General features: G+C 39.5%; 1 protein-coding gene across 1 annotated transcript in view; it reads right to left on the bottom strand.

Moving 5' to 3' along the window:
* Nucleotides 1–12,982, bottom strand: part of LOC137618087 (histone lysine demethylase PHF8-like) — a 210,306-nt gene that overhangs the window by 27,746 nt on the left and 169,578 nt on the right. Inside the window, 2 exon segments of the mRNA XM_068348062.1 lie at nucleotides 6,887–7,036; nucleotides 8,977–9,000. Of these exon segments, the coding sequence (XP_068204163.1) occupies nucleotides 6,887–7,036; nucleotides 8,977–9,000 (174 nt within the window).

The following is a 12,982-nucleotide window of genomic DNA, read 5'->3' as shown; positions in this document are numbered from 1 at the left end:
TTTAGGTTATATTTGTTGTATAAGATGACTGGTGATTTACAAAGCTATCAGTGTATAGGCTGGCTTTTGCTGTATTCTTAGAAATTCAAAACAAATTAAATAAAGGCGATTTTATAGCATGCTTTTCTTAAACACGCAGCCAAAAACGCAAACAATTGTCATGTTTAAGTTTCACCACCTATCATAATGAACAAACAAACGCATTTACACATCTGTGATCTAAGCATAGGTTAACTTTTGCAGCAACAGATATCTTACCAAGTATTGGTTATGTAATGATGATGTTATTACTAATAATGTTTTCATTCCTCTATCCTTAAAAATTAAGGAAAAAATAAATAAAGGTGATTTAATATCATGTTTTCCTAAATATACAGACTAAAACTGGAACCATTGTCTTGTTTACATTTCATTGTCGATTATATCAAACAAACGCATGCATTTACACATTGAAGTGATAATTAATGATACTAAGAGCTTTTAGTAAAGGTGTTGTAATCAAAGACATTTTGTTTTTGTTTGGTCAACAATAAAAAAGTACTGCTAGTGACAGTATGATAATTTTAAAAAAGTTCACTGTCTTATGATTATTTTAAAATGTTGCAATTGATAATTGTACATTCCATTCCCAAAATATTTTTCCTAACTTCAGTTCTCAATAAGTTTAATTTGTTATCAACTTGTATCCACATTAATTATGAAACCACTAGCAAAAACAAGAAAGTATGAGGCTATTTTTAAATTGAAAGTCATACAAGCAGCCAAGGAATCAAACAATTGTGCTGCCACTAGAAAAATACATATTTCCAAATTTTGTCATTTGTTCCAACACAAATACAAACCCTCGTTCTTTACATAAGACTCGCTATAGGTGGGTGGAAGGAAGTACGTTCAACTGGCTGAAAACTCGCCCTGGCATTGCCACACCCGAGCTTAGGGAAGCATAGGACGAGAATCTTGACACCTCTTAAACCTATTGGTTTGATAATACCAGAGCAGTCAACTGCCTATGCGGTAATGGTTAGTGAGTGATTAACTACTCTGTGACTATATCTAGGTTTCTGTATAACCTCAGCTTTGTCATTATACACACCGAGACCTATGCCATCCAACTCCACTCGCCAGGTGATTGGGAATGTAGCGGAATATATTTGTGAGAACAAAGAAATAATTAGACAACTTGCAAAAAATGTCGCTTACCTACAGTTGATGAGGGCCAGCTAGCAAGGCCTCGGATGTTGTTTGAAGGTTTAAAGGCGGCTCATGAATGACTGAGGAAAGGGACAGTGACATTGCCCTATAGACTGACCATATATACATGTGATCAGTGCCTAAGCCCCATCTCCACACAAGCTAGGACCAAGGAGGACCAGGCAATGGCTGTTGATGTCTCAGCACATGGACCTATAGGGTCCTCCAAACACCCAAACCTTAGCTCACAAGGATGGTGAGGTTGCAGCGGCCAAAGGAACTAAAAGTTTGAGCAGGACTCGAACCTCAGACAAGGATGTTACCAACAGGCCACCACAACCTTAAAAGAGAGGGGAAGATGAAGAAAAGAAAAGGTTAGTCATTCCTTTACATTCACCCTAGACTAAACCCGTAACCTATGCCTTCAAATGACTTCTACTTGTCTTGTAAGGAGCTAAGGAAACACAATCACTTGGCAAGCGGCCACCACAGGGCCTAGAGAGAACGTGTCTTAGGTCCTGTGTTGTGTCATGTCTTGCAGGTAGAGGGCGGTGAAGGTAGTCCGACGCTTCCTCACGCCTTCGACACAGAAAAGTTCCTTTTGAATGCCAGGGATGTGCTTATGCCTCTGATGTTATGACTCCTGGGTTGTCTCTCTTGGTGATGGAAGAAAGGAGTGAAGGCACAGTCAATGACCTGCCTGACTGATGATGAAATTGTGTTTCTCATAACATTCCTCTTGATCCTGCCTGTAATGACATGCAGCTGATTGTTGTGTGGGCGAGAGCTTCTTGTATGCTTGAGGTAACGTTTTAGCGGCCTCACAGGACATAAACAGTTGATCTGTGTCATCAGTTACCTCGCATAGACTCACAATCCGGAAGGGCCTGAACCTAGAGTCCACTACAGCAGGCCAGATTTTGAATCTTAGCGATAAAATCAGGGACGAAACTGAGAGTAACCTGCCCATATCCCCTTCAATGGTCATTGTCATAGGAGAAACCACGCTACTAGCTGACCCTCTTTGCAGAGGCTAGAGAGAGAAGGAAAATAATTTTGAGGATCAAGTCATGATCTGACGCTTGACTCAACAATTCGTAGGGAGCTCCTTGCAGGGAATTTACATTGACCCCGTTCCAAGGAGAATCTCAATTCTAGCTGAGGGCAAGATAACTTAAAGCTCTGTATAACCAAAGATAATTCTGCCAGAGGAAATAAGATTGAGCAGTTTTTTCCTCGAAGATATAACAAAAACTCGGCAATCAGGGGGTATAGTGGCTCCGAGTGGAGAGACACACCCCATCTACACCACTAACGCCAGAAAATTACCCCCTTCGCCTGATAAACTGTGATAAGAGAACATTCTGAGGTTTAGACACATCTGTTTTTTCACTGGTCGCAAAAATACTCTCTGAAAGAGGAGAGATGCTTGATAACCTCCAGGCGTGAAGGCATAGGGATGTGACTGCCCTGTGACATATTTTCATGTGTGGATGATGTAGAAGATTATGTAAGAGAGCTGTAGAAGGTTATGTAAGAGAGGGAACTCCTTCGGAATCTCTGCCAGCAGCAGCAGGAGGTTCAGGTACCATTCTGTGTGTTGTCACAGCGAAGCTATTAACATCATTGATAGGTTGGACGACGATCTCACCTTGTCGAGGAGACTCGGGATTAGGCAAATGTCATTCTATGGATGTTGGAAGGCGCCTTGAAACACTGTCTGAGGATCTGGTACTGTGCAGCAGTGCATTGGCAGTTCATTATTGAGAGACTTCGCAAACGCGTCAATCAGAGGCAAACCCCACAAAGTCGAGGCTTTGGTCACTATCCGAAAAGCCAAAGACCATTTGGAACCAACTATCTGAATCTTCCAGCTCATGTCTGCTAAGATTTTTTTTTGCCTGGAATGAACAGGGTGGATAGCAAGATTTGGTTATCCTCTTTCCAACTCAGAACCTCAACAGCTAGACAGCAGAGCTATTGTGAGAAGAATTTCCCTGTTTGTTCAAGTATGCCACCATGGTCACATTATTATTCATTAACACCACTGAGTGACCTGAAAAAAGATGTTGGAAGTGTTGAAGGGCTAGAAAGGCTGCCTTCATCTCCAGGAGGTTTATGTGGATTTGCCAATTGGAATCGGACCATAGCCTGGAGGCCATAAGCTCATGGAGTGGAGCCCTCTATCTTTCTTTTGAAGCATCCATGAAGAGCACCAAATATGGGGAAGAGGAAAAAGATCTACCCCTTGACAAAGGTTATAGTCTTGATTCCACAAATCCAAGTTTTTCTTGTGCTTTGATTTTATTGGGAGACATGTTTCCAGAGGATCCCTAAACTGAGACTATAGGGTCTCCAGTTGCCACTGGAGTGACCAAATGAGGAGGCAACCGTTGGGGTCTAAGCGTTCCAAGGGCGCTAGTGTCTCAACAGTTGTTGTCACCGATGGGCTGGCAGCCAGTCTGACTGTGGCTGCGGTCTCCATCTTGAACATTGTTTGAAGGGGAAATGTTGTTCAGGGGTGAGAGGACTATGACTGGTCTCCTGCCTCCAGATGCTTTCTCTACAAGATAGAGTTGACAGAAGAAACTTGGGGACCAATCTACGACATCTTGGAGTGCACTCTTCTCTAACATGGTCTAGACTTCGGCCTGAAGGTGATGTCCTTTTCTGATCCCTGATTGAAGGATGATGGGTGACAAATCAAGGGGAGAAGGAGAGCTGATGAACGATACGATGTTCCCTTCCCAAAGTACAATTACCATTCAGGGTTTGGCCCGTGGCACTCCCAACATTGTCACCTGAGTCTTAGGCATCACCACACCGGTTGGTGGTATTGTGGGGGGGGGGATTCCATATCTAGCAACTTTACCTCCCCTTCCTAGCTGCCCTTTTCCCCGGAAAGGGTTGTCTGGAAGGATTGTTTTTCCTAGAAGGATCAGGGAAATTCTTGTGCCAGTCTCTGTATGGCCGCCAGAGCTTTAGGCACAAACTGGTGTTGGAGAGGAGGGTCAGGATGTTAAAGCCCTATGGAGTAGAGTCCTGGCTCACTTTCCTTCATTTCTCCGCAACAGCCTCGACAATGTCGAATGGTAACAAGTACTGGGAGGAGATTGAGACACTGGCTGGCCGCATTATGGTCCAAGAACTCTACCACTTTGCACCAGACAGGATGAAGTTCTTGAAGTGCTGCTTCTTGTCAGGGTTCGAGAGACCTTCGGTGTTGGCCAGGAAGCTGAAAGTACTCGGCCATTGGTCATTCCAAGAAGAAGCTGGAAGGGTTGCCTTCGCGAGTCTCACGATTTCTGAGGCATCTCCAATGGAAAATATCACAAGCTGTGCCGCTAATAAGCCCTGGGTTAAGGCTGACACTGCGAGATCTAAAGGCAAGGGAGAAGGCTGATTATTCAAGATGTTGTAATACTTCCTTTGCCACACAAAAGGAGGAAGTAATCTAGATCCAGATGAGTGGCCTGCCCTGAGGGAGTCTTTCATTCCAGAGAGCTGCAAGTTCACCTTCCTTAACAAAGCAGCCACTAGCTTAGACCAATAAAGCTCTAGCCTAAGTCTTTTGGGCTTAAGGGCACAACAGAGCAAATCTAAGGTTGTGTCTCGCCCTTCTTGGGTGTAATAGCAGAGTTCGCCGAGGCTGGTGACTGTGCGAATACCAGACAGGACCTCTAAGGAGGCTGATTCCTACTCGGCCCATTAACAGACTCGTAGTTATACTGCTTGGCCTTGCCTTGGCAGCATGCCTGGAAACATGCGCAGATGGGGTGCGCAAAGGAGCTGGTGCTCTAGTCCAAGGTGCAGGGGAAGCACAGAGGGATGATGATGTGCCCCATCTCCTAGGATCAAAGGCAGCCCTAGGGTTCCCTGGAGACACCCTTGTTGTCAGAGGAATAGAAACCAGAGCAGTTCGGGTGGCTAAAGGCCGATTTAACAATATCCCGGATCCATAGAGAGTAAAGTTGCCAAGGGGTAGCAGTCTGGGAGCGTGTGTGTACTATTTCCTCGTGGCAGAGTCCGAGAGGTATCATCTTGCTTGTGAGTATTTGCTATGAGTGGGCAAGACTCGTCGAGTGTATTCATAAGAATTGGAGAACTCACGTGTTGTTTGCATGAAATAGACCTCTAGACCGACCCTAAAGAGACTAGGGCCCTCTGCTGAACACCCATGAGAATAAACTGAGAGAGGAGGAGGCTGGGAAAAGATAAACAAATCTCCCCACCTCAACACGAGAATCCCTGTCAGATGTCTGTGAGTGTCTCGCTGGGATCTTATAAGCTGTAGTGGTATAACGGGGGACCCACGGGGCTAAAGGAGGAAGGAGTGAGGGCTTCCCTGCTGGCTCCGAAGAGTTAGAGCCCACTAGCGATGAGTCGTGAGAACACCTACGAACAGCTCAAGGAGGTGTTCTCTCGAGTAAGGACAACCACTCATGAGTGCGAGCAAGGGGAGCAAGCTTTCTATGCTGAGCGCACGCTCACCACAGGGGGTGCGCGAGCCAGGTTGTTACTCTCGAGAAGGACAACCTGTAGAATCTTCTGGGACTGGAGGAACTGCGGAGGAGGAAGAGTCTTGGGGCAAGGAGCTAGAGAAGGGACCCCGCTCTCTAAGCAGGGGAAGGAGGAGGACAGAGGCCAACCAAAACAGGCTCAGATGGGGGCTCCTGCTGTGTGCCACGCTTCAACACCTCCAGAAGCCGATCCTTTGAGGTGGAACCCGAAAGTCCCAAAGATAGTCACATCTCATGAAGAGCATCAAGAGGACTTCTTACAGTAGGAAGAAGCCACTGCTTTGTTTGGGGGATCAACAGGGTCTTCTGGACCCAAAAGTCATCCCAGGGTCACAGGCATATCCCCCTTACCCGCTTGTTCTCCGGAGGCAGGAGGGGAGGGTTCTCGTATTAGAAGAAGGCAGTATGGGTTTCTTACCCTTCGAGGCAGAGCTTGAGGACAAAGAATCCCTCTTCAACTTCTTCCCCCTCCTTCGGAATCACTCCCACTGGGAGAATGGCCATCGCCGACACTCGCTGCAGGTCTTCGTGCAGGTGTGGACTCTGCATGAAGGGCAAAGCTGGTGAGGGTCAGTCTCTAAAGAGGACCTGAACATGCCACAAGTACAGTCAGTTGTGACCGGACAAACCCACATGGTGCTTCCTTAAAAACCAGCAAAGTCACACCTGAAAAGAGAAAAAAAGAACAAGTCAGTACAGCTATTGAATAGAAAATTGAGAGGCAGCGGAGTAAGTCTGGTCATTAAGACGACCAAATCAAAAGTGACTGAGCTAGTGAGTATGTGGACTGAGCAGGAGTGTTACCCAATACCCCCCTACTTCTGCCAGGAGGATGGCTGCCAACTTGCTCAAACTTTTCATGGCCTGAACACCAGTTTGTACCGAATCTATCTCCTCGAGTTTGTATTCTTGTCGAAAAAATATAATTTATGATAATTTGGAAGATGACTCCATACCCAACATAACAAATTCAGTTGGATAAAAGAATTTTGGCAATAAAATTTGACGATAGAATGCAATGAATTGTAAACCATGGTCTACTGCAGCACATGAAAATCAGAGTTACCTATTCATTTATTATCTTTAAATGGTTTAGGTTATATCTTTCCTGTCTAAGAATCCTCATCAGTCTGAAAAAGAAAATTGTCATATAACAAAATATTGTCATCACTCACTCTATCTTAACTCTAATGCCTGAGGTAGGAGTTGAAGGGGCATCTGATTCGGTGCTACTGGTACGACCTAGTCTCATTCTGACATTAGTACCACCATCAATCAGCTTATAAGGTGTAATTCCTGGACTATCTGCCCATTCATAATCAGTTCTGTAATGTAAAAGAGTGAAATTAGTAAAATAGGAAAAGGTTTAACACAAGGAAACATTGTGTAACTTTTCTAAGAGAGACTTTTTATTGTACCGTTCCGTTAGATACACATAAATTACTATCAAATTTGTTATGGTAATTTTCTCATGGGACTTTCTCACCCCATTTCCTCACTATATCATCTTTCGGAGTTAAATTTCTAGTAGACCAACATACAAGTCTTTCTTCAAAATATTTAGTTAAGGTTTTTTTATGAAGTTCCTGTGCTTGTATAACCTAGTTAATGAGATTATAAAACTTAAAAAAAAAAAATGGATCAATCTAAGACCCATTCTGTTATTCTCTAAGTCCATTCATCTGTCATTCTCATTATACCGTATGTCCTGCCCATGTTCATTTCTTTTTCTTATATTATTATTATCATTATCATTATTATTATTGTTGTTATTATTACTAGCTAAGCTACAACCCTAGTTGGAAAAGCAAGATGCTATAAGCCAAAGTGCTCCAACAGGGAAAAATAGCCCAGTGTGGAAAGGAAATGAGGAAATAAATAAATGGTACAAGAAGTAATGAAAATTAAAATAAAATACGTCAAAAACATTAACAACATTAAAACATATTCAATTTATAAACTATAAAAGGACTTATGAAAGCCTGTTCAACATAAAAACATTTGCTGCGAGTTGGAACTTTCGAAGTTCTACTGATTCAACTACCTGATTAGGAAGATCATTCCACAACTTGGTCACAGCTGGAATAAAACTTCTAGAGTACTGTGTAGTATTGAGCCCCATGATGGAGAAGGCCTGACTGTTAGAATTAACCTCTACTTTAGTTTGCTTTCATATCCATGTTGCTCCTTTTCTTTCTTAGTGTTAGTCTCATCATTACTCTTTCCATAGCTCTTTGAGTTGTAACTAGCTCATGTTCTAAGGCTTTAGTAAGGCTCTAAGTTTCTGATGCATAAGTTACTACAATATATATATATATATATATATATATATATATATATGTGTGTGTGTGTGTATATAATATATATATATATATATATATATATATATATATGTATAAATATATATATATAAATATAAATATATATATATATATATATATATATATATATATATATATATATATATATATATTTTATATATATAAATATGAATATATATATATATATATATATATATATATATATATATATATATATATATATATATATATATTTATATGTGTGTGTGTGTGTGTGTGTGTAAATTACAGCACAATAAGTTTACTCTCAGTAATATATAAAATATTTATAAATATCACAATAATATTCCAAATACAAAGACAGCTAGAATTGCCAGCAGACAAGCTTTAAAAGTGGGTATTCAACAACTGACTCTATCCATGTAATTAACCAAATAATGGAAAAATCTACAGATTTTGACAAACCATTTTGTATGGCATTTACATGCTATGAGAAAGCATTTGATTTTGTCAAAACTTTTGCAGTAATAAAAGTCTTTCAAAGACAAGAAATAGATGAATCTTTTACTAGAACACTTGAAGATATCTATACGAGAAGACATCAATCATAAAACTACATGAAGATAGTGAGAAAATTCCAATTAAGAAATGAATTATAAAGGAAGATCCCATCTTTTCTAAATTATGCACAGCATACCTAGAAGTAGTTTTTAAAAATTTATATGGGAAAAATGTAGGAATTAACATAAATGGGGAATACCTTAACAACTTGAGATTTGCAAATGACTGTTCTGTTTAGTTTAATCATGGGAGGAATCACAAAAGATGATAGATTTGAATAAAATAGAAATGTAGGACTGAAAATGAATATGAGTAAAACTAAGATGATGTTCCATGAATATGCAGAGACATAACAAATAAGGGTTAAGGACAAACCTCTAGAGATTGTTAATGAATATACGTACTTATTGGTTCCACAGGACATGAGACTGAAATTAAAAGAAGGATAAGCATGAGATGGAGAGCTTTTGGTAAAAATACTTTTCTTAAAATAAAAGTATTTAATCAGATGATCCTATCAGTATTAACTTATGCATCAGAAACTTGGAGCCTTACTAAAGCCTTATAACATACGCTATTAATAACTCAAAGAGCTCTGGAAAGAATAATGGGAATAACACTAAGAGACAGAAAAAGAGCAAAATAAATACAAGAGCAAACTAAGGTAGAGGATATTCTAACATGTAAGAAAAAGAAATGAACATTGGAAAGACATAAGAAGAGAATGACAGACAATAGATGGACATTAAGAGTAACAGATGGTTCCTCCCTAGAAATTCCAAAAGAAGCAGGGTAAGGAATAGAATGTAATGGATTGAAGAACTAAGGAAATTTGCGGGTATAAACTGGCATAGAAAGTCCATAAACAAATGCGAATAAAGACATGACATGTCTGAGGCCTTTGTTCTGCAGTAGACTAGTACCGCATTATCATACATATATATATATACATAAGCCGACACACACACATACATACAGTAGTACCTCGGTTTATGAGTTTAATTTGTTACGGAGATTAAGCTTGTAACGTAATTTGCTTGTACTATATTCTAAAATTATTCTTCCCATAGGAAATAAAGTAAATTCCCTCAATGTTTCCTTAAGTCCATAAATACATATGGTGTGTAATAGAATTGTGAAAAAATTATATTCCATAATATCTTAAATTAATTCAAATTAATAATTCACAATAAAAAAAGAAACATGGACAAATTAACTCACCACACTTTACCTTTGAGAAAAGTCGCGACTTATGGGAGGGAAACGAGAGGCGGCAGCGGAAGGGGTTACTGTTTAGGAGGAGAATCTCTTTCCATGAGCAGTTTTCTTAAAACATTGGGAGTTCTCTCTCCTGAATGACATTCACTATAACTAACTGAATCGCTTCATTGGTTATTTTTTACAGTTACATTCAATTTTGACAAGAAACCATATAGGCATCACATGCCTGATTCTGTGCTAGTTTTGTTAGTACGTGTCTAAAAAAGTGTGCATATGGAGGGAAAATTTTGTTTGCAAACATATACAATGATCGAAAATTGTTTTGAGCTATTATACTTATAAACTGACTTTCCCATATTCTGTCACTTATAAACCAAGATACTGTATTACTTTATATACAAGCTCTTTGGTGTGAGAAAGGAAAAAAATTTCACAAAGGTCAAAAACATGCTTTCACTAACTCTGGTAGCTGGTGTCTATTTTGTTCTTGAGTGGATATTTTGCCCTTCAGTAAGTACATGCACTAAAAACATGGTATAAATTCAATAGTTTACAAGTAATAACAGCAATTGAACTGAACTAGCCACCCATTTTCTACTATACTTTGGTGTGTGGTGTGACAAGGGGAAAAATAATCACAGGGAGCTGTTGACCACTAACATGACACATTCACCTACCTAAGTGTGAACAGTGACAGATGGGAATCGATACATAGCTATTTGACTTAGCCTTCTTGCCTATTCTCGTCTCCCAGCACCCACAAACTTCATAGACACTCTCAATCAATTAAAACTGCTTTTGTAGCCATGCTTTGTAATTCTATTGACTTTAGCATTATCATTGTTATAATTATTATTACAAGCTAAGCTACAACCCTAATTGGAAAAGCAAGATTCTATAACCTAAGGGCTCCAACAGGGACAAATAGCCCAGTGAGGAAAGAATATAAGGAAATAAACAAATTACAAGAGAAGTAATAAACAATTAAAATAAAATCTTTTAGAAGCAGTAACAATATTAAAATACATCTTTCATATATAAACTAAAAACTTAAAAAAAAGAGGCAGAGAAATCAGATAGAATATAGAGCTATAGTGTACCCCCAAGCAAGAGAACTCTACCCCAAGACAATGGGATATCATGGTAAAATGCTATGGCACTCCCCAGGACTAGAAAACAATGGTTTGATTTTGGAGTGTCCTAGAAGAGTTGCTTACCATAGCTAAAGTCTTTTCAACCTTTCCCAAGAGGAAAGAAGCCACTGAACAATTACAGTCCAGTAGTTTTTTGGTCATCTTGGTATTGTAGTTCTCGTCATATTTACCCTGATTACTCCTTTGGAAGTGTGCTAGTGAACACTGCAACAGCACTAAGATGTCCACCAGTGATCAAATGTTGAACATAGTGAAGTCATAGGTAGTATTTTTAGTGATTCTAATGAAGATAAATGCAAAGGAGGTACGTATGAATATTCTGAAGATGAAAATGTTTATGACCCAATCTTGATGTTGCTAATGTTGGTGACGCTGGAGAGGGCCGAGATGTTAAAGGGGAGGCAGAGATTAAGAACTGTCTGATGTTTGTAATCCTGTAATCCTGAAACACATTCTGAAACACTGCAAAGGCAAAGTGCAATAGTGGTGAGGAGTACAGTATGTTAATGAAAACACCATATGTATAATACGAAAGCGCGAGATTGGGCCCATATGTAATGATGATTGTTTTGAGAAGTGCACTTTGGATATTATGAAGCTTGTTTTCAATAGTTTTTTGGGATTAAGGGGTTATGCTTTGAAAATTCATACTAGCAAAGTGATGTGTAGGAAGTTCCCATTAAGCACAAATACACTATCAAAGATGTGAACCAGAGAAAATGTAACCACTGTATGTACACACTATCAAAGATAGTGTTTTTTTTTTTTTGCATACTGTGTGCAGAAAGGGGATTCATACCATTCATGGGATCACTGAGAAGAAACTGGCTCTTGCTAAAATAGTTCACATCAATTCTTGATATACATGGCCATCATGCACGTTGGAACAAAATGATGAGAACTTTTGGATTCAGTTATGTAAGCACATTCAAAGTACTCCAGACCCCATTGGTCCCTATCCAAGGAAAATGCTCGAAATAGATGGTACATGGAAAAATCAGTAACCATTGGGTAACTATACTATAAATACAGAGACAACTGGCTAGATGAAAGGATTGTGATTAAAGTTTTTAAACTGTACTCGTCTTCAACCATAACTTTATTAGTGTCACAAAACTTAAAATGAAAGACACTTGTGCAACTGGCAACAAGGCCATGGCAAGTATTCAGCTGAACCAAGAACTAGGGAAGGACACCACTGTAATCAAAGAAAAATGACAGACACACGGGGTAAAGCAAAAAGTACACAAGAATACCTCAGATAGAAGCAGCCTAACACAAACAGATGCTTTATTACAATCAACCTGCAACAATCTCTACTATGTCCGTGCATCCATAGCAGTCATGTATTTAATGGTGTCATAGATTTTACATACATGACATGAAAGCAAGCAAAAGCTACACATACTTTTGGACAGAGACTGTACCTGGCTGTGGGTCTCGTGAGATTGCAAACAATGTGTTGCAATAATTGGGCATGAAATGATCTAGCAGTGATCTAGACATTGACTTTCCTACCCTCACTAATTTTTTAAGATAACTGGTGGTCAAAATGAGAACACAGACATCATTTTAATGCATTGCGGGAGGTAGACAGTTGTATTGTGTCCTGATGAGATTGACCTATCTTGTGTCAGGTAATTTATCCAGTTACTCCTCTTTAAGGGTTATTGAAAATAAAATTTGCCAGAGCCTGTTGCTCTTCACTCCAATGGACTTTTGTTCTGCCATTGCCAGTACATTATTTATATAGTACTAAGTAAAGATGAAGAACATAAAAGATGCCAAGTCTCTCTCAGATAAAAGTAACTGTCAGGAGGGCCACCCAGTGTTGGGTCTTTAAGGTCTCCTAGATCATTGCTGATCAATCCTATAACGAAGGTACATGCAGAAAAATTACCAATTTTGAAATTAATCTATTTTTCCTAACCATACAAATCTGAGTCCTTTACATAAGATAGATATCAGTAAAGCTGGAGAACTTGGCAGTAAAACTTTAATAAGAAGGTGTAAACAGATGGCCGGTAGTTACCTG

Source organism: Palaemon carinicauda, chromosome 24 (assembly GCF_036898095.1).
Source record: "Palaemon carinicauda isolate YSFRI2023 chromosome 24, ASM3689809v2, whole genome shotgun sequence".
Taxonomy (NCBI): Eukaryota; Metazoa; Arthropoda; class Malacostraca; order Decapoda; family Palaemonidae; genus Palaemon; species Palaemon carinicauda.
This window is presented reverse-complemented; position numbering and strand designations above follow the sequence as displayed.